General features: G+C 53.4%; 1 protein-coding gene across 2 annotated transcripts in view; it reads left to right on the top strand.

Annotated features, from left to right (window-relative positions):
- DUOX1 (dual oxidase 1) overlaps positions 1–25,965 on the top strand; it is a 36,235-nt gene that overhangs the window by 6,413 nt on the left and 3,857 nt on the right. Inside the window, exons 8-35 of one of the 2 annotated variants that reach the window (XM_032481284.1) lie at positions 79–139; positions 253–349; positions 1,238–1,328; positions 2,341–2,443; positions 2,686–2,858; positions 3,973–4,148; positions 4,358–4,476; positions 5,048–5,185; positions 5,816–5,929; positions 6,663–6,862; positions 7,478–7,663; positions 9,781–10,006; positions 10,262–10,355; positions 10,633–10,808; positions 12,672–12,741; positions 13,174–13,305; positions 13,864–14,042; positions 14,218–14,448; positions 15,023–15,122; positions 15,495–15,544; positions 16,991–17,118; positions 19,797–19,865; positions 20,758–20,911; positions 21,333–21,565; positions 21,812–21,970; positions 23,141–23,296; positions 23,452–23,580; positions 24,285–24,447. In XM_032481284.1, the coding sequence (XP_032337175.1) occupies positions 79–139; positions 253–349; positions 1,238–1,328; positions 2,341–2,443; positions 2,686–2,858; positions 3,973–4,148; positions 4,358–4,476; positions 5,048–5,185; positions 5,816–5,929; positions 6,663–6,862; positions 7,478–7,663; positions 9,781–10,006; positions 10,262–10,355; positions 10,633–10,808; positions 12,672–12,741; positions 13,174–13,305; positions 13,864–14,042; positions 14,218–14,448; positions 15,023–15,122; positions 15,495–15,544; positions 16,991–17,118; positions 19,797–19,865; positions 20,758–20,911; positions 21,333–21,565; positions 21,812–21,970; positions 23,141–23,296; positions 23,452–23,580; positions 24,285–24,407 (3,867 nt within the window). In that variant the 3' untranslated portion in view covers positions 24,408–24,447. The remainder of the gene's footprint in view (positions 1–78; positions 140–252; positions 350–1,237; positions 1,329–2,340; positions 2,444–2,685; positions 2,859–3,972; positions 4,149–4,357; positions 4,477–5,047; positions 5,186–5,815; positions 5,930–6,662; positions 6,863–7,477; positions 7,664–9,780; positions 10,007–10,261; positions 10,356–10,632; positions 10,809–12,671; positions 12,742–13,173; positions 13,306–13,863; positions 14,043–14,217; positions 14,449–15,022; positions 15,123–15,494; positions 15,545–16,990; positions 17,119–19,796; positions 19,866–20,757; positions 20,912–21,332; positions 21,566–21,811; positions 21,971–23,140; positions 23,297–23,451; positions 23,581–24,284; positions 24,448–25,965) is intronic. The other variant, XM_032481285.1, reaches the window with a different exon arrangement.

Here is a 25,965-nt window from a genome sequence, read left to right as displayed (position 1 = left end):
AAGCCTTTCTTGGTCTCAGGTCCCTCCAGGCCAGCAGCTCCAGCGCTGGCCTCCCCTTTCCCCTGTCTTGACTTTCAGAACATCGCCATGTATGAGTGGCTGCCCAGCTTCCTGCAGCAAACACCCCCAGCATACACAGGTGAGGGGATGGGGAGGCAGAATGGAGAGCTTGCAGGAGCTTTTCTGGAGGTGTTGTGGGGGCCTGGCTTAAGGGCTAAATTTTAGTAATCCTGTCTTCTCCTCTCCTCCCAGGATACCGCCGTTTCCTGGACCCCAGCATCTCCCCAGAGTTCCTGGCAGCCTCTGAGCAGTTCTTTTCCACCATGGTGCCCCCTGGTGTCTACATGAGGTGAGGGAGGGGCTCAGATTTTGTGTGTTTGGAGGGGTGGAGGTGTGAATTGAGAAAAACCTGCCCTCAGGGAGCCCTCAAATCAGGCTCTTCAGTTTCCCCCAGGAAACAGTGAATATGGAGGAGAAGGACAACAATTGTTTAAAAAGATGCGTCATTGTTGGTTTTAAGCCCTTTTATCTCTGTTTCCCTGCAGCTAGTGTAAATATTAATCCCCCAATTAAAGACAAGCTAATTGAGGCTCAGAGGGTGAATCACAGAGCCCACAGGTCTAAACCTCAGGTGTTGACCCTACACTGGGGGCTTTATATCTATAAGCACAGGACATGGGGCTTCTAAGTCTTTGGAGAGAATTACGATAAAAATGTGTGAGAGTTGAAGAAAAATATTGGCTCCAAAATAGTGAAAAAGAGACTTTTAAAATATATATATTAAATTAAAAGTATATAAAACAAAGCATATCAGCCTTTTTTTTTCAATTACATTATAATTTAAAACAATTCATAGGTTAGATTTTTTTGTTCTGGAACAATTTCTGGACATGGCTGATGAGGGCCAAGAAATCATAGTAATTGAGTTATTCATAGACAACTTTAAAAGAACAATGAATAATTCTTTATATACATACATATACATACATATATGGAGAGAGAGTGAGAGAGGGAGGATGAACTGTTGCAAAATATGGGATACATTTTTAGATGTCTGGTCTGATGTGGGGAGAGGGACCTTCCAAAAATGAGATTGTTTAAGACCTACCCCGATCACACACCACCTCAAGGAAGCAGTAGCCTGGGCCCTTGGCTATAGCCTCGGAGACCAGATCTGATGCCTGTCTTTAGGACTTCGTAGCTTCAGTCACCAACCCCCCTGCTCCTTGCATTTCAGAAATGCCAGCTGCCACTTCCAGGGGGTCATCAATAGGAACTCAAGTGTCTCCAGAGCTCTCCGGGTCTGCAACAGCTACTGGAGCCGAGAGGTCAGGGCTGGGGGCGCATATGTGAAGAGGGGTGTGGGTGGGTTTGTGTGTCTGAAGCTGTGTGGTGAAGGTGGGCAGTAGGGCTAAGGCAGCAAGCTGGGATGGGCTAGGGTGGAGGAGGCAGCCTGGGGCACCCCAGCCGGCTCCCCTACCAACGTCTGAGATGACCAGGTAGTCCTCCACCCCCACCTCAGGGCTGTGTGAGGCACAGTGGGGCCTGTGCAGGTGTGGTTCTACATCCATCACTTCTTCCTAGGTTCTTCTTCTCCCTTGACAACTCTTGGTCCCCTGTAGGCATCAGAGAACCCTAGCCATCCCAACCCTCAAGGAAACTTCCCAGTTAGACATAGCCAGGGCAGCATGTGGATGTGTGCAGGGGGCGAGAGGAGGGAGGATTTCTGAGAGATTACTTGGGATAATCTAATAATCAAACTAGGACAGTGTGAGTGAAGAACATTAACTACTAATTTAAAACTAAATTAGATTCTTTGTGTAGAGTGTTCGTAAGAGGGGAAGGCAGGTGGGAGGAAAAGAGAAAAGGGGAAAGCATAAAATCTGTCATGGAGCTGAGTTGAAAGAGACCTCAGTGTCCTGCTAATCTCTTTTTACTATTTTATTTATTTTATTTTATTAGTCCTTAATGCCCTTTTTATTAAGGGCAGGACACTGAGTTCAGAGCCATCCTGTGACTTGTGCATGGTCACAAGTCACAACTGGTTATTAACAGAGCAAGAAACAAGATCTAGATCTAGTACCTTTGTCAACCACACCCTCAAGTTTCCTGACACAGAAGAGATAAAGTTTTAGGTGCCCTGTGCATGTGGAGACCTGTCTCCTAGCAGTATGGGCTTTGGATTGGGACATCACTTCCCCAATGTGGGGAATCAACCTCTGGAGGAGGAATGCACCCCCCCCCACCCAAGTTTGGGAGCAAACAGCAGGACTGGGTGGGCCAGGACACAGACTGTGGGCCTCATTAGCCATGCCTCTCTTTTCTTCCCACCCCTCAAAGCACCCAAACCTACGAAGAGCTGAAGATGTGGATGCTCTGCTGCTGGGCATGGCCTCCCAGATCGCTGAGCAAGAGGACCATGTGGTGGTTGAGGATGTGCGAGGTGAGGCTGAGGCTGAACCTGCAGACTGTGCACCCCGGCCCCCGGGAGGAGTTCAGCTGAAGCTCCAGAGCCAGGCAGGGACAGGTGCCCAGGGCTGAGAGCCTGCACTCTCACTGATGAGAGAGCTTCTGACTTGCTGACTATAGCTCCCTCTGTATGGCTCAGGTCCCCCTGGGGCTGGGTGGAGTCTGGGGCATGGGCTAGAGGAGCCCCGCACAGACTCTTCAGTATCTCATCCCCAGATTTCTGGCCTGGGCCACTGAAGTTTTCCCGCACAGACCACCTGGCCAGTTGCCTGCAACGGGGCCGGGATCTGGGCCTGCCATCTTACACACAGGCCAGGGCAGCACTGGGCCTGGCTCCAGTTACCAGATGGCAGGATGTCAACCCTGCACTTTCCCGGAGTGACAGCACTGTAAGGAGGGTTCGGGACCCAGGGGGCAGGATGGGAGGGCCGGGGCACACTGGGTCAAGACACAGAAGATGGGTAGCAAGACACAGACACCAGAGACAAGCACCTAGTGAGGGGGCAAGGCTCACTGAGGTTGCTTCTCCCAGTATCACACACCAGGATGGAGGTTACTAGACCAGCAGGATTCAGCTTTAGACGCTGTGACTGTGCAGATGCAGCAGAATGTTTATTGAGCATCTCTTGCATGCCAGGTACTTAATAGGGTTCATCTCATTTGCTCTTCCCAACAACTCCTTGAATGGGTATAGAAGATCCTTGACTCAGGAACAAGTCACTGTGCTCTCATGTACTGATACTCAAGCTGCTTTTGGGGAGTCAGCTGTCATACCCTGAGGTTTTACACCCTGAGCTATCACCTGGGCAAGTGGCATCGCCTGCCAGTCCACAGACCAGTTTTGGATGCCTTGCCATCTCGGCACAGCAGTGTTTCTTTCTACAATTGGCTGCCTGTTTTATTGCTTTTGCCCTTACTGTTTTATAAAATTGTTGGAAAGTGGAGAATTGAAGGACCGATAAAGAAGTGATATGCACATGGGGATTTTAACCTTTATAAAATCAATAGGTAGCTAGCACCACCAGCTGCAAACCTTTAACTTCAGCTGGGCCTCACTGGGATCAAACTGGCCATGAGCTTATTATTTACACTGTGGAGAAAACTGAAGATCAAGTAGAAAATACTGCTCGTATATTATTGAACACTGTCTCTAAAAGGCAATGTATATCCAGGGATTTGATATTTTAAAACTTTTTTTTACCTCTGAAGAATAGAAACCTTTTATAACGCATCATTCTACCATTTAACTTTTGTGCTATTTTGGCACTTCAACTTTTATACCTTTTCAAGAGCAAGTAACAGGGGACTGACTTTATAAGATAGGCGGCTGAATCTGTGAGAGGCTTCTCATAAATGAGTTAACTTATGTAAAGCAGTCAAAGCAGTACCCAGGGCACAGTAAGTGAGTTATTGTCACTGTCGTTTACTATGACTATCTCCGGGGCTGATCCCTGGAAGCTACCTCCAGGTCTTTCACTTACTCCTGTCCCTTCTTGGTCCCAGGTGCTGGAGGCCACAGCTGCCCTGTACAGCCAGGACCTGTCCCGGCTGGAGCTACTCCCTGGGGGGCTCCTGGAGAGCCATGGGGACCCTGGACCTCTCTTCAAGGCCATCGTCCTTGATCAGTTTGTGCGACTGCGGGATGGCGACCGCTACTGGTTTGAGAACACCAGGAATGGGTGAGGCCTGCCTGGGTTCTGACCTCAGACTCTGCCTTGGCCTGGGCCCCAGAATCTCTGCCTGTAAACAGCCCCCAGGGGCCCTTGATTCCCAGCTGGCCCACCACCCCTCCCCAACCCCTCTGGGTCTTTTTCCTCATCTGGGTTCCTGGGCCTGAGGGCTGCACCTCTCTCCCACCTCAATGGCTCCCCACCTCTCCCACCCCCAGGCTGTTCTCTGAAAAAGAGATTGCAGAGATTAGGAACACTTCCCTACGGGATGTTCTCGTGGCTGTCACCAATGTGAACCCCGGTGCCCTGCAGCCCAGCGTCTTTTTCTGGCATGCCGGTGAGTGGCCAGGGGACACTTGATGGGGCTTGGGGTCGGGTGCCTCACCTCTCCTCAGCTGTGGGCTTGGTTCAGTGTGGCTGAATAGTAGACTCTAAGGAGGTAGTGAGCTATAGTTCCGCCCTTGGGAACTTTGATTCTGGGCACCAGGGTGACCAAATACAGCTGTGTAGGTTCCCTTCCACATAACTCTAGTGTGCCCAAGTGAGGGCAGGACTGAGATGCAGAGAGACCTGGTGAGGAGGCTAACTTTTGGCCCGGAGGGTTGTAACATTAGGAGGGCCGAGTATAGTGATATCTAAGAATATCCTAATCGCACAGCAGTGATAGGGAAAGGGCTATGTGTGTGTGTGTGTGTGTACACATGTGTACGTGTGACAGAGAGACAGGATGACTTTCATTTTTCACCCTACTTGTTACCCAAGAAGGCAAATGCCACATTCTTGGTACAATGGCAGGGCTAATCAGCCCCCTCCTCTCTCCCTTTCTGCCACCCTCACCTCCTTGGTGATCCTGTGTGAGAGCTTGTGGTCCCTGCATCCTTCCAGGGCTGAGGCTTCTCTCTCCACAGGAGACCCCTGCCCGCAGCCAAGACAGCTCAGCACTGAGGGCCTGCCAGCCTGTGCTCCCCCCGTCATGCGGGACTATTTTGAAGGCAGTGGATTTGGCTTTGGGGTCACCATCGCGACCCTTTGTTGCTTCCCCCTGGGTAAAAGTGATGGGCAGGGCGGGGCTGGGTGAGCGGGATAAGCCTGGGGGTCGGATTGGAGGGTTTTCATCTAGGGTGGTCAGACAACTGTGCAGAGTACTGTTCTCCTGGGCAGATGAAGAAACATCAGTGCAGGAGGGAAATGAGAAGTGTCTGACCTGCAGATGAGTCAGCTCCAGGGAGAGTTGCCTCCCTTTTCTTCTGGGGTCCACCCCCAACCCAGGGTCCAGATAGGTGAGGAGCCATGGGCGGTCCACAATCCACAGCAATCTGTGGGCAACTCTCAGAGGCAAACCCCTGCTTGAGACCAGGGCTGGGATGTAGATGCTTGGGACCTAGCCTTTGGCATGGCTGTGTGTGGGCTGACCAGCAGCCTCGTGGAGCAGGTCCAGTCTCTGGCTGGGAAGGGACCTAAGTGGTGGAAGCAGGCTTTTTAGATGCCACTCAGAGCTCCCCCTGAGATGCAAACAGCTCCCCTCGGGGAGCTTCACAGTTTGATACAATTGAATGGGTAACCTAGGAGGTGGGGAAAGCAGATAGTCTTGCCAAGGAAAGGAGCCTGAGAAAGAAGCCACTGATCTCCCCAGACACCCACTTCCTCTGAGCATCCTTCTGCCTCTGCCCTCTCAGTGAGCCTGCTCAGTGCCTGGATTGTTGCCCAGCTTAGGAGGAGAAATTTCAAGAGGCTCCAGGGCAGGAACCGCCAGAGCGTCATGTCTCAGAAGCTCATGGGGGGCATGAAAGGTAGGCCTGGGGCTGGCGAGGGTAGAGGTGGGAGGATATGACTCTGGGCTACAGCCCCTACCTCCCTCAGCAGCCTAAGGAAAAGGCCTCCCTTTTCTGGGCCTCCAGGCAGGCCAGGGCTGGCAGGAAGAGCCACAGGGGCATGAAGTAGAAGCTGGACCTGGAGTCCTCCATCTGCCTTAGCTCTTCCCAAATAAAGGAAATGTGATAGACTGGTGGGGAGGAGTCACAGGACCCTGCCTACGTGTCACAGGGTTACTGTGATGCACAAATTCCTGAGAATTGCTGCTTTGTGGCGTCTCACACTAGAATCTCAGGCAACAGAGAAGTAATTAACGAAGGTCTAGAGTCACAGTCACTGAGGATTGGAATCTTGGTTCTACCACCATGGGCTATTGGACCTTCAGCCAGTTTCTTAATCTCTCTAAATCTGTTTTTTTTCTTCTCTGTAAAATGATAATAATAATAGCACTTACTTCATAGATTTATGAAGATGAAATAAAGTAGCTCATGCAAAGCACTTGGTACCATGTTGGGAACATAGTAAACATGTAGGAAATGGTAGTTGATATGCTTATCATGGGCTAGAGGCACAGCAGGACTGTCAGGGAGGGGATGACCCTCAGGACCCAAGAAGGGGCAAGGAGCTTGGAGGCCTTGATCTAACTGCAGCCCTGAGCTGGCCCTCCTCCTCCCCATGGGCCCTAGCTGACCCAGCCCCATCTCTCTCCAGCGTTGGAATGGCAGAGCCACAAAGAGCCCTGCCGGCCTGTGCTGGTGCACCTGCAGCCTGGTCAGATCCATGTGGTGGATGGCAGGCTCTCTGTGCTCCGCACCGTCCAGCTGCAGCCCCCGCAGCAGGTCAGCCTCATCCTGTCCAGCAACCGCAGACGCCGTGCCCTGCTGCTCAAGATCCCAAAGGAATATGACCTGGTACGGCCCAGCTGGCCCCTGGCTCCTTGTCCACAGCCACAGCCAGGGAGGCGGCCAGGCAGGGTTCCTGGCCTCTAGTCCCTGGCTGCAATACCTGATAGATAACTGGGAAATGTTTGTCCTGCTCTGAGCCTGTTGGATGCCATGATCCCCACAGCCCCTTCGTACTCTTGGAGACACAGTCCACCCCTCCCTTTGTAAGGATGCCCTGGCAGGTCCCAGCTGGGAGTCCTTGGAAGAAGCTGGCCCCTCTTTCCTGTGCCCTGATTGCAGGATCTTGTGAACCATTAGGGACTTTGGAGGGGAGCTCAGCAGGAGGCTGATCTTCAACTCTGACTCTAGCTCACGGTCCCCTCCATCCTCTGCCCTTCCTGCCTTCCCCACCTTCTCTAGTATGGAATAGAGAGGGAAGAATGGCTTCATACATGTGCCTTTGAATGCCACTTCTGTACCTATAAGCAAGGCCCTTAACCCCACTGAGCCCAGGAAATAACAGTATCCCTTTTACATGGGTACTCTTTCCAGTCCCCCCTTTCCCAAAACAAAATTCATGGAAAGCTCTTGGCCTTCAGAGGCCTTGACGTGTGGTTGCTCTCCCTCGTGCTCCCTCCGTAGGTGCTGCTATTTAACCTGGAGGAAGAGCGGCAGGTGATGGTGGAAAACCTCCGGGGAGCTCTGAAGGAGAGTGGGCTGAGCTTCCAGGAGTGGGAACTGCGGGAGCAGGAGCTGATGAGGGCAGCTGTGACACGGGAACAGCGGAGCCACCTCCTGGAGACCTTTTTCAGGCACCTTTTCTCCCAGGTGTGTTCGTGGGATCAGATCAGTCCTTGCATGTCTGCCTGTGGCGGTGCCCTTACCTATGTGAGGCCGTGGGGTGACTCAGGGAAAGGTAGAAGCCCTGAGTTCTCAGCTGATAACCAACTCTACTGTGATTTTGGCTAAGTAACCTGACCTTTCTGTAAGGAGATGCTCCTGCCCCCTTCCCAACCCTACTCTCATCTGTGAGACTTCCTCCAAGGAGGCAGTGCTGGGAAGGGGTTTATCTATATGGGTCATTTATTTCTCTCCTCGGGGCTGCCCAGCCTTTCTGCCCTCACTCAGCTCATCCTGCCCAAATGGCTGCAGAAACCTAGGGTGAGACGGGCAGCCAGGGGGCAGTAAGAGCACTCAGTTGGCCGCCCCCTGGTGGGGAGTGCAGCTGCCAGAGGGCTCCGTGTGGCATTAATGCCCACCTTTCAGACTTCTGAGACTATTGGCAGAATGTGGGGAAACAAGGTAGGAAGAGAAATGTAAGGACTTGAGTCCTTATCTGGCACGAAAATGAAGGCAGCCTGGGAGCAGAACAGTGGAGAGGAGAAGCTTGGGAGATGTAAGATAAATACGGCGTGGCCCCGCCGAAGGAGTTTATTAGCCCACTGGGAAGACCGGACAAGCACTGAAAGGAAGATAACTGGAGAAGAATGACAGCCACAAAAGAGATCCAGGATATGAGTGGTCTAGGAGTCCAGAAAAGGTAGCGAGGCTTCAGGCTGGTGTAAGGTCATGGTGGAGGTGAGATTTGGCAAGTGCTCAAAAAAAGTTGAAAAATTTGGGCTCAGAAAAAAAGCAGAAAGGACTGAACAGAGGTGCCCAGTATTGAAGGGAAAAAAGTTAATGTTTGAGCAAGACCACGGTTGGCTGACTGGGGAGAGAATTTATGAGGGACACCACCATTTAATGGTCATTCATCACGTGCAGGCACGTGGCTCACTCCTCCAACAACCTAAGTATGCACTAGAACCGAGGGACCCCCAGCTAGGGTGACTCATTGCCAGGGCCCGGGCAGGAGCCAGGCACCTCCTCTCAGTTCAGGATCCACCAGGGCTCTGGAAACTCCCTGTGCTGGGAGCTAAGGGTATGTTACTGTATCCTGAGGGGAGCTGCCAACACTTTCTATCTGCACAGCGCTTTTAGCTTTCAAAACATTTCCCATACAACCTCTGGTAGAGTCTCACAATAACCCTGTGAGATAAGTAGGGCAGGTGAGGAATTGAATGCCAGACAACTGAAGAGACCCACCTGAGGTCATGCAGCAAGCTGGTGGCAAAGCTGGGACATAAACCTGGGTGTCTCTTGCCCCCAGCCCCAGACCCTTTCCACTAAAGCACCTTGTTTGAAGCAACATGCTTTATCTCATGAAGCCACAGCCAGGCTTGGACTAAGGGCCCCCAGCTGACAGGCAGGAAAGACGGGTGCAGGGGCCTGGGGCTTGCCTACTTCCCGCACCATCTGTTCTGATGCTGGGGCAGCTGCCGGGCAGGCTGGAGCTGGTCTGTGATGAGAATCTCCCTTTCCCAAGCCCAGCTTTTTCTAAACCCAGCTGAGGGTTTTTCTTAGTTAAAACTCCTTTGGAGGTCAGAGAAGCCTGCTCCAGCTAGCATTGACAAAGTGTCAGCTGACTCTGAGGATATAGTGGTGTCTCAGGAAGTCCAAAGGGAGATCACTGACCTGGCCTGGAAGGGACAGGAAAGGGAAAGCTGTCAGCAAAATAGGCCACTCTGGTCTCAGGCTGCCTGCGTGTTGTCTGTGTCCCTGCTTCCCTCCATCTGTGTGTCTCTGAGCACTTGGAGGAACAGGGTGCTTCACAACTTCTGTTTTCTTGTGCTCAGGTCACGGTAGTCCTGGGATTTCTCAGTCCCAATTCCAGATCTTCTGTTTGGGTCAAATGTGCACCCCTGGTTTAGTCAGCTAATAGAGAGGCCCAGGGCTCTGTAGAACAAATTGCCCAAGGACCACCCACAGGGCTGATGGGGCAGTGCTTAGGGGAGGGGGTGCTGGGCAGACACTTTAAAAGATAGCACCTACAAGCCTCTACCAGCCTTCAAGTCAAAGAAGCCTTGTCTGTTTTACTCCCTCCCTCTCCTGCTGCCCGAGTGCAGGTGCTGGACATTGACCAGGCGGACGCAGGGGCCCTGCCCCTGGACTCATCGCAGAAGGTGCGGGAGGCCCTGACTTGTGAGCTGAGCCGGGCCGAGTTTGCTGAGTCCCTGGGCCTCAAGCCCCAGGACATGTTTGTGGAGTCCATGTTCTCTCTGGCTGACAAGGATGGTAATGGCTACCTGTCCTTCCGGGAGTTCCTGGACATCTTGGTGGTCTTCATGAAAGGTAGGGGAGGAGAAAGTGTCCAAATAGGAAAAGATGGAAGGGGCTGGAGACTGAGGCTGGAGTGTAGCTTACCTGTTGGAGGTGGGGAAGCACTGGGGGCAGGTCTCAGTCATAGCAGACATCAGGTAGTGGTCAGGAAGCAGAGAGACCCTTTGCTGTGTCCAGGAGCGAGTCACACTAGTGTGAGGCCCCTTCCAGCCAGCTTGAGGTTTAAGCAGGTGGGCTGGTGCTCTCACAGGGCCCTCCTTCTCCCAGGCTCTCCCGAGGAGAAGTCTCGCCTTATGTTCCGCATGTATGACTTTGATGGGAACGGTCTCATTTCCAAGGATGAGTTCATCAGGATGCTGAGGTTGGTCGTATGGGACAGCCAGGAGAGTGGGCTGGAGCAGGGACTTCTGGGGAGAGAGGTGGGATAGGAAGGGGGGAGCAGGAGGGTAAGAGAGCAGGGGCCTCCTCCTCTCACCCACGTAGCCAGAGACTGCTGTAACTAGGAGGGGGTGGTACATGACCCATGAGGGGGGCCTTCCCTGTGGGCTCTGAGGACCTGATGGGATGGCCATGGGCCCTGGCGTGTTGGCCCCAGGGCCCTTGTCAGGGCCTGATGCCTCCCCTCCCACTGGCCCCAGGTCCTTCATCGAGATCTCCAACAACTGCCTGTCCAAGGCCCAGCTGGCCGAGGTGGTGGAGTCCATGTTCCGGGAGTCGGGCTTCCAGGACAAGCAGGAGCTGACGTGGGAGGACTTCCACTTCATGCTGCGGGACCACGACAGTGAGCTCCGCTTCACCCAGCTCTGCGTTAAAGGTGGGGTGGCCTGCTGGGCAGGGCTGACTTACCCATGAGGCCCAGTAGGTACATGTCTGGGGCCCACAAACTTTGAGGAGCCCACAGAAATGTTTAAATTTCTTTTAAAGTCAGAAGAAAAGAAGGAATGTAATAATAATATGTAATTTTTATTATAGGATTATAGTCTTTTTTATACCAACATAATTGTAAAATATATATATATATATTTTTTTTTTAATGCAGGAAGGCAATAGTGCCTATAGCCCAGAAAAGCCATAGAGCAGCCCTGCTTAGTGGGGTGGGCGGAGTCAAGATGGGGTTGGGGGTGGCGGCTAGAATTCTGCTTTCCTATCGAAGGCCCCTGTGCCTGGTGCCCAGGTCAGGGGGAAGAGTGTCTTCTCGTTACAGCCCTACCCAGGCCATACCCACCTCAGCCAGGGTGTCTAGTGTTGGTGGGGTGCTCTGGTTTTGTTTGCCGCTTTACCCCTCAAAGGAGTGCTCATTAAAGGTTTGCTGAGTGTATGGAGACCCACTTCTGTTGTTCCTGCCCCACCTGTGTCTGACTCAGATGGGTCGGGGCTAGAGTCAAGGTGAGGAGGGGGCAGGTGGCAGGCAGAGGGACTGCCTGTGGCTTCCCCTGGGCTGTTACGATGTCTTCACACCCTGGGAATCTCACTGGGGCATGTTGAGACCAAACTCAGTCCCTCCCAGGATTATGAGAATTGGGGGTGCTGAGCAACCCAGATGGGGGTGAGGGGCAAGTTGTACAAGACACAGCCAGGCCTCTGGTCAGGGCTTCCCCTGCCCAGGGTGGGAAGAGAGGTGGTAGAGCGCAGACCCTGCACTCCTGATCCTGCAGTTTTCACCTTTCACTGGCAGCCAGAGCAGCAGGCACCCAGGCCTGAGGGCAGAGCATTTGACAGGTGCCTGGAAGTGAGCCCAACCAGAGTCCTGGGGACATCCAGCCCCTGGAGTGGAGGGGAGGACCAGGCCTGGGGGTTAGCGATTCAGTAGAAGGTTAGCATTGAGTAGTTTTATTTTGCTTTTAATTCTTGTTATGTTTTGTTGTTTCCTCCGTATTTCACTTTGAAACATTTTGAACCTGCAGAAAAGGTGCAAGAACAGTACAAGGAGCTTCCCTTTACCCTTCCATTTTGCCATACCATTTTGCCACATTTGCTGTTTGCTGAACCATTTGAGAGGAGAATCATCTATACTCTGTTTTAAACACTCTGATTTCATTAAATTCAGCTTAATCATTTTTGGCCTCTGGGCTATAGACCAGGGTAATCTTCGGGACTGGTTTAGCATTTAGAAGTGACCTGAAGATTTCCAGGCCTCCTGTGAGAACCTGGATTTACAGCTCAGTCCTGCCCTGCCCCTTGGCACTGGGGCAGCTCCCGGGAGGGTTCCTCCCACCCCTGACATTTTATTAGGAGCATTTTCAAACACAGAAAAGTGGGAAGAATTTTACAGTGATCTCTCATATGTGTACTACCTAGATTGTACACTTAACTCCTAGGATGCTTTAAGCTGGAGGGTATTTAGCAGGGTTCTGTGGTTGAGTGCTTTTAGCAGGCAGGTTGCATATGGCTCCTGAACCCTACCCCAGAAGCCTGATACCAGTCCCAGGAGTGCGGCTGAAGGTGGACACACATTCAGAGGAGCCTGCCTGGCCAACTTTGTTTCAGGCATTCTCTCTGCCTACCCATGGTTGGATCTAGCTCCCACTAGGGCACTGGCTGAGGCTGGGCACCCAGAGGCAGGGTACTGGCCAAGGACCCTTTACAGTGTCTGGACATGGGCTGGGTGCTGTGCATTTGAGCCATCCTCCCAGGCTCTGGGCCCTGAGCTGCTCCCTAGTCCAACTCTATGTTGCAGGGGTGGAGGTGCCTGAAGTCATCAAAGACCTCTGCCGGCGAGCCTCCTACATAAGCCAGGAGAAGATCTGGTGAGCTCTTATCTGGAAATATTGGGAGGAGGACTGAGGTCATGGAGGTGCCTTTCTTCTCCCCAGAATGACTAGGATCGGGGTTGTCACCAGCCCAAGTACTGCCTCCGTGTAAATTAGAAAAAAGCATTCCTTACTCTGGGCAGACAGAGCCCTGCAGGATGGAGAACAGAGAGCCTGCTGGATTTCTGCACTCACTTGCGGCCTGGATCATGTGCCCTTTTGAACGGCAGAACTGTATTGACATCTTGGCCAGGACCCCCAGGACCTGACTCATTCTCTTGCTAAGTCTATGTGGGAATCTTGTTGTTCTCTGGCTGAGAGTTCTGACCTTTCCTCACCAGAGAGGCTCTGGCAGACCAGGGGCAGCAGTCAGGACCAAGTGGCTCAGGTGCCCAAGGTCCTATCCTAACTCCTACATGCCTGTCCTAGCCCCTCTCCCAGGATGAGAGCTCGCTGTCCCCCCAGCAACGTTGATGTGGAGGTAGAGCTGACACCATGGAGACTGCAGTGCCCCACAGCCACAGACCCTCCCCAGGAGATTCGACGGAGGTTTGGCAAGAAGTACGCCTACTCCTCCTTCAGCATGCATACATTGATTGCTTGGTGCCAAGCACTGTGTTGGCACTGGGGGTGCAGGCAGGATGAATAGTCCCTGCCCAAGAACATCACAGTCTGATGAGCTAATCTGGTATGGTAAGAGTTACAGTGTCCCACTGATGAATATTACAGTGGTAAGAGCAAGGAGCTTCAGAGCTCAAAGAAATGCTCACCTCTGCCTGGGAGGTCAGGGAAAGCTTCCTGGGAAGGTGTCTTTTGAGCTCCAGTAAAGGGTGAGAATGGAGCTGGTGGAAGTTGAGAGCTACAGATTGGCAAGGGAGAGGTCTGTCTGAGTGAGATTGGGAACTGAGATGGATAGAGTGCATCCACTGGAATGAACTGACCAACTGACCACTTGCCAGGCCGTTCCCGCGCTGACAGCTGGCTTGAGGAGTGTGGTATTGAGGAGCCTTTGCGGTCTGCTACCCTCCTTGGCTTGAGTAGCTCAATGCTCCTTGCTCCCCTTTGACGAGCGGGCCCGCATTAGCATTCGGTCCTTAGCCAAGACTTCCTGTCTCGCAGGGTGACATCGTTCCAGCCCCTGCTGTTCACTGAGGCTCACCGAGAGAAGTTTCAGCGCAGCCGTCGCCACCAGACAGTGCAGCAGTTCAAGCGCTTCGTGGAGAACTACCGGCGCCATATAGGCTGCCTGGCGGTGTTCTACACCATTGCGGGGGGCCTCTTCCTGGAGAGGGCCTACTGTGAGCGCCGGACAGCCCAGGGGCGGGGCTGCAGTGACTGACAGCCTGGGGGAGGGGCCTCCTGGGGACCCGGGGAGGGCGGGGCGGGGCCCGCTTGAGTGGAGACTGGAGGGCTTGTTGTGGTCCGTGGCGGCCCAGGGCCAGCGTGGACCTCACCCGCCTGGTCCCTCCGTAGACTACGCCTTTGCGGCTCACCACACGGGCATCACGGACACCACCCGCGTGGGCATCATACTGTCGCGGGGCACGGCGGCCAGCATCTCCTTCATGTTCTCCTACATCCTGCTCACCATGTGCCGCAATCTCATCACCTTTCTGCGAGAGACCTTCCTCAACCGCTACGTGCCCTTTGACGCAGCCGTGGACTTCCATCGCCTCATTGCCTCCACTGCCATCGTCCTCACAGGCAGGGCCTGGACTTCCCTGGGATTATCTCCACATCCTCCCACTCCCTGCTGTCTTCCCCTCCCCTGAGAGCCCGCTCCCCTACTTGTACCTGTCTTGAGTGTGAGTCTTAGATGCGCTTATAGGATGATGGTGGCCCCCGCAACGGTGTGAAGTAAGCCCAGGAGCCCCTTACTACCCCACCAGTGCCTCTTCCCACGCTTTCAAGATCACCTCACCAGCCTCCTGCTGACAATTACTAACACCCCAGAATGAGTGCACACAATGTGTGAGCTCTCCAAGTTTTTATGTTTTAAAACATAATTCTGTGAGAGAAACCAAAGGAATGAACTTACCTAGGTCTGGTATAATTTCAGACCCATGTGGCTGTTTTCATATAGGTGTCTGTATGGGATGTATGGGGGGGGATAGGGGGGCAGGAGATTGATTAGAGAGCAGAATCTCTAGGGTCCCTAGCGTCCTTCTTCAGGCCCCCAACTCTGGCTGGCTGGAGTCCTCCAGCTTGGGCTGAATGGGTTAAGCCCCCACAGCGGGCTGGCCCCAGGCTCACCCCAACCCTGTCTGGTCTTCCTTAGTCTTACACAGTGCAGGCCATGTGGTGAACGTGTACCTCTTCTCCATCAGCCCGCTCAGCGTCCTCTCCTGCCTCTTCCCCGGCCTCTTCCATGACAACGGGTGAGAGAGAGAGAGAGAGAGAGAGAGAGATGGGAGAGAGAGAGAGAGAGATGGAGAGAGAGAGAGAGAGAGAGAGGGAGAGGGAGAGAGGGAGAGGAGAGAGAGAGAGAGAGAGAGTGTGTGTGTGTGTGTGTGTGGCAGAACGGAGGGTGGGAGGGGCGGGAATTCTTTGCAGATGGAAAGAAGCAAATTCTCTTGGCTCAGAGGAGTGTGTCTGTCACCTTGAAGACAATAACTAACCCAAGCCCCCAATCCAAAGTCTCCAGAAAGGAAAACTGGTGTCTGGGTTGGGGTGCCTCCTGTGGAAGGTCCTTTCTGGAAGTCCCAGACATAATCCTCACAGGATCTGTCCTTGCTTTCCCTTCCCCACAGGTCCGAGTTCCCCCAGAAGTATTACTGGTGGTTCTTCCAGACTGTGCCAGGTGAGAGCTCTCTCTACTCTGTGAATTTCTGGGCCTGGCTCTGAGTTCCAGGCTCTGGGTTCTGTCTGCCACGAGCAGCCCGGTTGCACTCAAGTCTTCACAGTGAGGCAGGTTCTGCCCTCGCCTGAGTGCTCTCCTAGGCAGTAGGAGACTGCATTCCAGGCCTTCTCAGGGCTTAGCTGGGTTCCTGCCCCATTTCTGAACTAGTTCCTTCCTCTGAGGAATGAGAGTGTACTCCTCCCCTCCAACACACACCTACCATGACAGTGACTTTGAGGAATGCTGTGCCCTAGCTGCATGGGGGAGGGACCAGGCTCTTTCTGAAGCTTCACAGGCACCCTCTTCTCCCTCCCCCTCTATCTCGTAGTCTGTCTTGACAAGAGCTGTTTAGGGGCTTATTCCTAACTCCCCATAATCACTCATTTTAGAGCTATTAGCTTTAAATCTATTCAAATGCTTCTTGAAGCTATTTATATTTTCAGTCTGTTCCCTCCTTGGGGTAACACATTTTCTACATTCACTCCTTTCTGTGAACACAGCATTTTTTTTTTTAAATCCTGAAACGATCTGCTTTGAACTTTAGAGAGTGCTTGCTAATTCCTGCACACTGGGGTTTAGTGGATCAGCCTGTGTTTATGTCCTCCTCACTTTTCAAGGACTTTACAGGCTTTGGCTAGATCCCTTCCTACCTGCTACTTTTCTGTGCGCAGCCCTCTAATCTTCCTCACTGCTGCCTCTCCCCTCCTTGATCACTTGAGGGGCCATTCTCTGGAATGGCTCCCAGTATTGCCCTCCTGTGCTGCCGAGCCTGGGATCTCCTGTGAGAGGAAGGGCCTCCCACCAGCTCTGGGCTGGACCTAGGGGGGCTCTGGTGATGAGTGGGGACAGCGTGGCCTCACTCACTCACTCACTCACTCACTGATGGTGCCAGTGCTTATGCTATGTGCTGTGGCTGCAGGGTGGAGTGCTGCTGGGACACTGACCAAGCCTTGGCTCCCTAAGGGCAGGACCTGCGGGGTCCAGAGTTCCTCCCAGAGGGCGCCGAGTGGCTGCCCCATGCATTCATTCATACAGCACACACTTCCACACTTCCATGAGGCCCATGGTGTGCTAGACCCTGCACTAGGCACTAGGATGCAATGGTGAACCAGCCTAGCCAGGTCCCTGTTCTTGTGGACCTGAGATTGGAGAAGGTGACAGACAAAACAATTAATGACACAGGTGCTTGAAAAATAAGTCATGACAGGTCTATGAAAGACAAGTAGGGTCTGTTGAAATGAAAGGTACCTATGATCAGCAGTGTCGGGAAGCGGACGAGGGAAGAATGCCAGGCTTTCCCCACCCCCTGCCTAGAGCTGCAGAGTGGAGAGGGGACCCTAGCACCTCAGAACAGCCCCCTCTGTGAGGCCCTGCTCCTCAGTCCTTTATCCCACGTTCATTTTGCAGGTCTCACAGGGGTCATGCTGCTCCTAGTTCTCGCCATCATGTACGTCTTTGCCTCCCACCACTTCCGCCGCTGCAGCTTCCGGGGCTTCTGGCTGACCCACCACCTCTACATCCTGCTCTACGTGCTGGTGAGGCCTTTGGCTGGGAACCCGGCCAGTGGAGTCTGGGCAGATGTTCCCAGGGAGGCAGTGATGGCTGAGACATCAGGTTGCCCTCCCATGAGTTATTTCAAGTATCCTCTTCACTTCTCCATCTCTCTCTTAAAAGATGGCGATTGTGGGGCTCTTCAGTAGACTCCCCCAATATGCAGCACTTGGAAGACTGACTCCCTGGCGTGAGCTTGCAGTAGCAGCCTTACCAGGCTGATCTACATTCTTTGCAGTCACCCCCACATTACTTCTGCCCAGCCAGTCTTTCCCCACTTTGGGTGGCTGGTTTGGGCTCTTGGGTGAACAGTCTACACTCATGGGAGCATCAACTTTTTTAAGAGAAACTTATCTTATGTGGATTCTGCTACTTTTGTTCTAATCCTGTTTTCTGGGGTATTAGTACCCTAGCCAGCTAGCGAAGTGCCACTTGTAAAGTTAATGAGCTTGCTCAAAATGTCTTCACTTGGACTGTTGATAAAATGGATTTTTGAGATTCCACCTTTCCCTTTTCCATCTCCTTAATCTGGGCTCCTGCCTCCCTTCCTTCAGATTCTTTCCCTTCTTGTCTCCTGCTCCCCTCACCTTCCCCTGGATTTGTCATCAGCTGCTTCAGCAGGCTAGTTCCAGAGATGACTCTGATCTCTGCCCCTGTGTTATGGCTCTACTTGGGCCTACCTCTCTCACAGACACAGGCATTTCTGCAAAGGGCACCCTGAGGGCCTTGCTGAGAAGTTAAACCAAGTCCCAAAGCTCTAACATCCCCACTGATAACAGTTTGGCTGCCAGCATTCAAGAAGTGCAGAGCCCAGATGGCTGCCCTCTCTGTTACCTGGCTCCAGGCAGAACTGCACACAGGGGTCTCCTTTGTCCCGAGACAAAGGGAGAGAGGTCATTATTGTCTGGCTCAGCCTGGCACCATTGTTGGCCCTGCCTCCTCCCAGGTCTGTCTTCACTGGTAGGTAGGAGGTGTGTTTCCTGAGGCTTGCCTGAGGCTCAGCACTTCATGGTCCTGAAGATGACTACCCAGCCTAGGCTTAGGATGTTTCCTAGAGCTGATGATGTTGGTTTCCAAAGAAGTCTCTCTCTTCTTTGAAACCTGTGACTAATTTCTCCCTCCCTCCCCACCTTCCTGATAATGGGTAGAGCCCTAGCATCTAGGTTACTGTTTCTGTCAGGGCCGTGGAGATGATGGTCTTGTTCCTGGTGATAAGGCAGCTTTTTGGAACTAGACAGGAGACCCAGAAGAGTGGCCAGCCTGGTTCCCTGAGACCCCTTTCTGATTTATTCCTGGGGTTCTGGGGATCACCTGGGGATTCACCAGGAAACTTAGTAGCTCTGAAAGATGCAGGCCCCTCTGAGGGGCAGTCCTAGCTCTGGCAACTTGGGAGCATCTCACCTAGGGGGAGATCCAAGTCAAAGCACCCGCTGCCTTTCCACTTATCCCAGATGTGGCCACTTGACCTCAGACAGAAAGAGAAGTTACAAATAAAGGACCCCAGTGGGGAGTAGCCTCTGGGGAAGGATGTCCAGGCTCCTGATCCACGCTGCAGAGGATGGGGCTAGCACAGCAGGAGCTGAGCTGGCAGGCTGTTCCCCAGGCTCCTTGGTCAACCGTGAGTCTGCAGCAGCTTTGTGGTGTAAAGGTAGAGCCAACACCAAACGGGGTGTATAAACAGGAGTATGATGTCATCCTGACATTGTTCTCAGCCTGGCTGGATGCACAGAAAGCCTTGGTGGTGGGTGTGGGCTCCCTAATGAAAGAGGAACTTGGGAAAAATCCGAGCCAATTCTGGAAGAAGCCTAAAGAGGTTTGAGTTAGCTATGTGGGGAAAGGCTCAAGAATTGAGGAACACTCAGCTGAGGAACAGGGGAGCTGAGTGAGGAACCGGAGTTCAGTTTAACAGCTGTCTGTGGAAGGTCTGATACATACTTGCTCTGTGCTTTGCCCAGCAGAGGAGGGGGAGGCTCTAAGCTCTGCCCTCAGGGGCTGAGGATTTGCTGCAGAGATAAGTGCCCTGCACATGAAATGATCAAAATGAACAGATAATAATACAGGATTAATTGCTGAGCTGAGTGTTCCAGTCAGTTACAAGAGCTCATTGAAGGGAGTTTCATTCGGGCCAAACTGGTTAGGGAAGACTTCTGGCAGAAGATAGGACTTGGGCCAGGACTTAAGGAGAGATAAGCTAAGGTTTGACAGGGCAGAGTGGAAACTGAAGGGCATTCCAGGTGGAAGGAAGGGCGTGAGCACTGGTGGGGAGGCGGGAATGATGATAGACTATTCAGGGTACAGAGGAGACAGGCCTGGCTGTGGGTGGCCAAAAGGGCATTAGGCGGTGGCAGGATGTGGCATATCTGTGAGGGCTGTCACTGAAATTGAGGGGCTGTGGCTCAGCTAAGAGGCCACGCGACGTGGGAGAGCATAGACAGAGAAGAGCAGAAGGTGAGGAAATCAGGCTTGGGCAACACACAGGATCAGGGGTGGGAGAAGAAACAGAGCCAGTGCCGCAGATAGAAAGTGAACAGCCCGAGACAGGGAGGGAGAACCGGTAAACATTGTTGCACAAGTGACAAGGAGGGGTGGTCATTAGAGCCACAGGCTGCCAAGGGTGGGACCGGATGTGGTCTGAAAGAGACCATGAGCCCTCCGTGAGCAGGTCCTGAGAAGAGGTGGAGGCGGGAGCCAGACTGACCAGACGCAGGAGCAAGCAAGCCGAAGAATGAGGGCAAGTAGTGTCTGACCACGTTAGACAGCTTGTTGGGGAAGGGACCAGAGCTGGGCGATACCTGTCAGTTGTCATGGAAAAGGAGGACTGGTTAAGTGTCCTTTATCTCCAAAGGGAGGGGAGAAATTGGGGAAGCTCCTTCCATTGACTCAGTAGTTACTGAGTGCCTACCATGTGCCAGGCAGAAACTGCTCAGAGCTGAGAGTATCATGGCAAACCAAATGGATGCAGTCCCTACTGCAGTCCGGTGGGGAGAACGACAGGAAACATGTCCACCAATGAAGCAGCACAGTTACCGTGGATGACGACAGTGCTCTGAAGGGACTGAGGAGGTAGCATTTCTGCTGAGGCCTGAAAAATGAAATAGGCGTAACCATGGGAAGAACCAGGGGAAAGGCATTCCCAGGAGAGGCAGCAGCAGCTGCCAAATCTTGAAGCAGAAAGGACTTGCTGTGTTTGAAGAACAGGGAGGGGGAAATGCTGGTAGGTGGAGGCCAGAGCAGCATGAGGCCTCGTGGCCCAACAGAAAGTCCTCTAAGGTTTTTTGAACTGTGGATGACATGATAAAACGATCTTTTAAAACTCACTGGCTGTCTTGAAGAGAATCAGTCACGCAACACAGTGGAAGACCCATTAGGAGGCTACTGCATGAGTGCAGGTGGCTTGGTCTAGGATGGTGACAGGAAGATGCAGATAGTCTTCCTAACATGGATGCTTTGGGGGATGGGTTGGGAGCAGTTAAATTTTGGAACCTGGAAGGAGCATGGCACCTGCTGAGGTGGGGATTGGTTGGGCCAACTGGGGAAGGATGCAGGGATCTAAGGCCTAGGCTGGCCTCGGACCCTGCTGTGGGTGTGGCTCGGGTCTTAGCTGTACTCTTTGCTGTTTCCAGCTCATCATCCACGGCAGCTTCGCACTGATCCAGCTGCCCCGTTTCCACATCTTCTTCCTGGTCCCAGCACTAATCTATGCAGGGGACAAGCTGGTGAGCCTGAGCCGGAAGAAGGTGGAGATCAGCGTGGTGAAGGCAGAGCTGCTGCCTTCAGGTACAAGGCCTCGAGGCTGTCAGGGGGGTAGAGTGGTGGTACTGAGGAAGCTGACAGGGCAGGGGCAGAGCCTTGCCATCTCCTGGCCTGGCCCAGCAGAGTGGGCTGGGGCCTTGAGGTGTCAGGGACAAGGGAGCTGGTTAAAGATAGCTTTTGGCCAGGTGACCAGGGCATCTCTCACAACAGAGGAGGGGGGGAGCCCAGGCAGGACTGCCCTTCGCCTCCTGACCACCAGCCCTGGTGCTGCCCAGCCCCTCCTCAGGGTAGACAAGGCCTCAGAGGAGTAATGACTTCTGATGGGGGGAGGCCTCCCCTGTCATACTTCAAAAGCAGAGCTAAGGTTGCAGGTGGGGGAACTCTCTAGAGGCCACATTGTTGCTGGGTTCAGGATAGCAGCCTCCCGCCCACCTGCCTTCGTCAGGAGTCACCCACCTGCAGTTCCAGCGGCCCCAAGGCTTCGAGTACAAATCAGGACAGTGGGTGCGGATCGCCTGCCTGGCTCTGGGAACCACAGAGTACCACCCCTTCACACTGACTTCTGCGCCCCACGAGGACACGCTTAGCCTGCACATCCGGGCAGCAGGGCCCTGGACCACCCGCCTCAGGGAGATCTACTCGCCCCAGACGGGTGACAGCTGTGCCAAATATCCAAAGGTGCTGAGACCCAGGCCAGATGTGCCACATGCTCCCACATCCCCTTAGCAGGCCTTGGTCCTGCAGCACCAGACTCCCCACTGTGTCCCTTTCTTCCCTCTATCCAGAGATGGATTGTTCCAGGTGATGCTGTAAGCCCCCTTCTCCATCACTCCATAAACCCGCCTGCATTTCCCTGCCTCCCATTTCTGGCTTCAGAACTGTGGTGGTGCTGAACTTAACTCAAACCCACTTCCCTCCCTACAGCTGTACCTTGATGGACCATTTGGAGAGGGCCACCAAGAGTGGCACAAGTTTGAGGTGTCAGTGCTAGTGGGAGGGGGCATTGGGGTCACCCCCTTTGCCTCCATCCTCAAGGACCTGGTCTTCAAGTCATCAGTCAGCTGCCAAGTGTTCTGTAAGAAGGTGAGTGCCCTCCTCCCACCAGCCCATGGCCCCCTGCTCCCTATCACTGTATCCGTCTGTGTCTGTCTCCTGCCTCTGTTCTTGGTCTCCCTGAACTGGGCAAGGCCAAGTTGGCCTGATACCCAAAGGAGTCAGGCTATTCCTGGATCCTAAAGGACAGAATTGGTTCACTGAGGCCTCCAGACTCCTTCACTCAGCTATGGGGTGCCCCACATAGGATCTGCTTCTGAGAGTCCCTCCAGGCAGGGTTGGAGAGGGGTGAAGAAACCTATTTTCTCTTGCAGAGGAAGCCAGCGCTTGAAGTACTGTCGGGTTGGGAGAGGGAAGGGCATGCTTGGGGTGGGGCACAGGTGAAACTGGCTCTGCTCTCAGGAGGAAGAGGAGGAGAGGTGGTGAGGTAGGGATGGTGGGCTGGGTTGGCTCCCAGGAACACAGCCCAGGCCCTTAGGCCCCTCCATACCAGGCCCCTTCACCTCAGCCTGGCCGTGGTGGCAGGCCCCTGCTTGTCTTTCTGGGCCTGGCAGGTGAGTCAGGGGCACTGGAATGCAGCGGGCAGAAGCCCAGCCTGTATGCTGTCAGCATTCAGAGGGTGACAGACAGCTCCCCTCCTCCGTCCGAGCTGGCTCTGCTTCTTAACCCACACAGCCCCATTTCACCCCCTCAGAAGCTGGCAGTGAGTCCTCCAGGGCAGCTTTCATTCCCCTGGTCTCTCATTGAGCCCATGCCCACCCATTCCAGGCAGCCAGCTGCATCTTCTCCAGTCTTCGCTGGAGACTGTTCTGTGACCCATCCTTAGAGGGACCCTCTCCCTCTGGGCAGCCCATAGGTTGGGAGCCTAGCAGCCTGAGCAGGGCCCATTGGAGGAAATGGCAGGTCAGGCTCAGCAAGAGGAAGCTGCTTCCCACCCCACAAGACGTTCAGCTCACTTGACAACAGTCCTTTCTCACTGCCTGATGCCACTGCTCACTTCTACCTCTCCATGCCCTGGGGCAACTCCATCTCCTGCCTCAGAGCGTGGCCCTGCCGACCCCATAAGATCCACCTCCCCAGGCCCTCTAGGGAGAGGCACCAGCTGTTGGAGAACAGAAGAGTTCTATTGATATGGTGATTCCTGGGATGTAGGGAGCTTGAGATGAGCTGGGTTCTAAGCTCCAGCCTCTGTGTCCCCAGGTCTACTTCATCTGGGTGACCCGGACCCAGCGGCAGTTTGAGTGGGTAGCTGACATCATCCGGGAGGTGGAGGAGAATGACCACCAGGACCTGGTGTCCGTGCACATCTACATCACCCAGCTGGCTGAGAAGTTCGACCTCAGGACCACCATGCTGGTACGTCAGGGCTGGCCAGGCCGGGCAGCTCAGTGGGTATGTGGGTTGGCAGGGAAAGGCAGGATGGCCAGGCTAGGGGGTGGACCACCACCTGGACTAGGAGCTGACGCTGGCTCTGCCTGTCTGTGACTTTCCTCCTCTACTTCTTCCTCCAGTACATCTGTGAGCGGCACTTCCAGAAGGTGCTGAACCGGAGTCTGTTCACGGGCCTGCGCTCCGTCACCCACTTTGGCCGCCCCCCTTTCGAGCCCTTCTTCAACTCCCTGCAGGAGGTCCACCCACAGGTCAGTCTCCACCCCACATTCACGTTCTCTTCACCTTTATCATCTGAGGTCTGAGCAAAGTTCCCAAACCTGCTCCATCAGGGAAGAAGAACCCATTGCCTGGGAGACTGGTGGGGTAAAGGGATGGAAAGGGAGAGGTGGGGGTCACCCTGAGGGGCTACGGGAGGCAGCAGGCAACAGGGACTTGCCACCTCTGAAGCCATGCTGTCTTGCCAGAAGGAAGGGCTCAGTGACTGAGCTAGTCCTCACCAAAAATTCAGAGCTACCCTTACCTTTAATACTGAGCCAGCCCTCAACCTGGACACTGAGCTACATCTTCACCGCAAATACGGGGCTAGCCACACTCTCATCAAAACTGGGTTGCCCTCAGTGAGACACTAAGCTATCCCTCAAGTTGAACATTGATTAGACTGTCCCCTATTAGAAACACTGATCTTGTACTTGAAGCTGGCAAATGCCTTGGAGAGGGGAGAGGCTGGACCCACAGAGAGCAAGTCTACCAAAACTGAGCTAGATTTTTAAACACTGAGCCAGCCCTCAGTATACATGGTATGAAGCAAACCTTCATCAGGAACATGGCATGAGTCCTCACCAAGGACTCTTGCTGGTCTTTATATGATCATGGAGCTAGCCCTCCCTTTGAACACTGAGTTATCCATACCTCTGAACACTGAGCCAGCCTTTACCTCTTCCTCCTTCAACAGGTCCGGAAGATTGGGGTGTTTAGCTGCGGCCCCCCTGGCATGACCAAGAATGTGGAAAAGGCCTGTCAGCTCATCAACAGGCAGGATGGAACTCACTTCTCCCATCATTACGAAAACTTCTAGGCCTCCTGCCCAGGGGCTCCACCCACCACCCAGCTGAGAGGTTTGGGCCCACACTTCACCTCTGTACTTCCTGTTTCTGGCTCCTTCAACCATCTTCCCATTCCCACCTCACAACTTAGGTTCAGGTGACCATGGACAGTAACCCCATTTGGGTTCAGGGGCTCCCAGGCCCAGAATGTCTTAGTCTGGAGAAATGGGAGGGGGCTAGAGGTTGGGAGGCAGGAGAGCTATTATTGCTTTGGGGCATAGTGACACCTCTTCTTCCAAAATAGGAAAAAAACTCAAAAGGCTGGAGCTGACAAATTGTGTGTGTGTGTGTGTGTGTGTGTGTGTGTGTGTGTGTGTGTAGGGGACTGAGCGTGAGAATGAAGAGGGGGCACAGAGGCTGGCATCTTAAAACCCCTTCTCCCAAATCTCCCCCTCCTCTGGGCTCCCCATGTCAAAAAGGTTGTCAAATGCCTTAGAAGGGGTAGGGGGCTGTACCTACAGAGAGCAATTTGTAGGAACCCCCTCAGCACTCCATTCTAACAGCACAAATGATCTTTTCTCCCAACTTTTAAAACATGTACTATAGTCGTAACGTGGCCCAACCTGTCTCAGTTCTCAGTTCTTCTCTCCTCTTCCTGCTCTGTCTCTTTACAGATAAACTACTTTTCTGCCCTTAGAGTTTATTTTGCTCCAGGATAGAGCAGGTACTGGCAGAGGAAGCCACTCATGCAGCCAGCTCACTAAAACTGGCCCAGGCAGTCTTTCTGAGCTTGCCAGTATCCACCGAATAAAGGAACCATCACCCCACCCCAAGCCAAATACTCCAGCTAGAGAGCCCTTTCCCTGATCAGGGGCACCTTTCCTAACAGAAAGGCTCTCAGGGCAGCAAGTGTGCAGCTTCTGAGGCCTGATCAGGAGGGGCAGAGAGGTGTGGGGGATGCTGGAGAAGGTTGGCTGAGTACAAAGTGGGGGAATAGTGGGACACAGCAGGAGCCTACAGGGAGCCAGAGTACACCTGGCCTGCTCCAAGACCTCAGTTACTCCCCTGCTCTGAGCAGTGGGAGGGTTGAGTACCTGTGCCTACATGAATCTTCCAGGTAGCGAGATGACAGTGAAGAGACAGATGAGCGCATCAGTTAGCTTCTTTGGACCTCTGTTTTCTCATCTGCAAAATAACTGAATGCCCTCCATGTCTACTTAGATAGGGCAACCTCTGTGAAGGAATTTCTGAAGCAGGACCTAATTTCAAGTGATCCTTTCCATTGTCCTTAGAGAATTCTTACATTTGTCAGATTATATATCATCGATTTCGATAAACCAGCCACTAGATTAGGAAATCAAAAATCCCCTGCTTCACACCACATTGAGGGGTGCAAGTTCAGGTTCTGGAGGGGGCCCTGAGACTAGCCTCCCAGGGCAGCCGTTTCCCGCAGGTGTTAGTTCTGCCCGGTCGTTGGCGGGAGTTTCTGTTCAGCTTGCCCGTCGGAGCAGGAGGACGGGCCTGAGGTGGCTTGACAGCAGCTCTGCCTGGCGGCCCAGTGTTATTTCCAGGGACTGGGCCCCAGGCCTT

The sequence above is a fragment of the Camelus ferus genome, chromosome 6 (assembly GCF_009834535.1).
Source record: "Camelus ferus isolate YT-003-E chromosome 6, BCGSAC_Cfer_1.0, whole genome shotgun sequence".
Classification (NCBI taxonomy): Eukaryota; Metazoa; Chordata; class Mammalia; order Artiodactyla; family Camelidae; genus Camelus; species Camelus ferus.
This window is presented reverse-complemented; position numbering and strand designations above follow the sequence as displayed.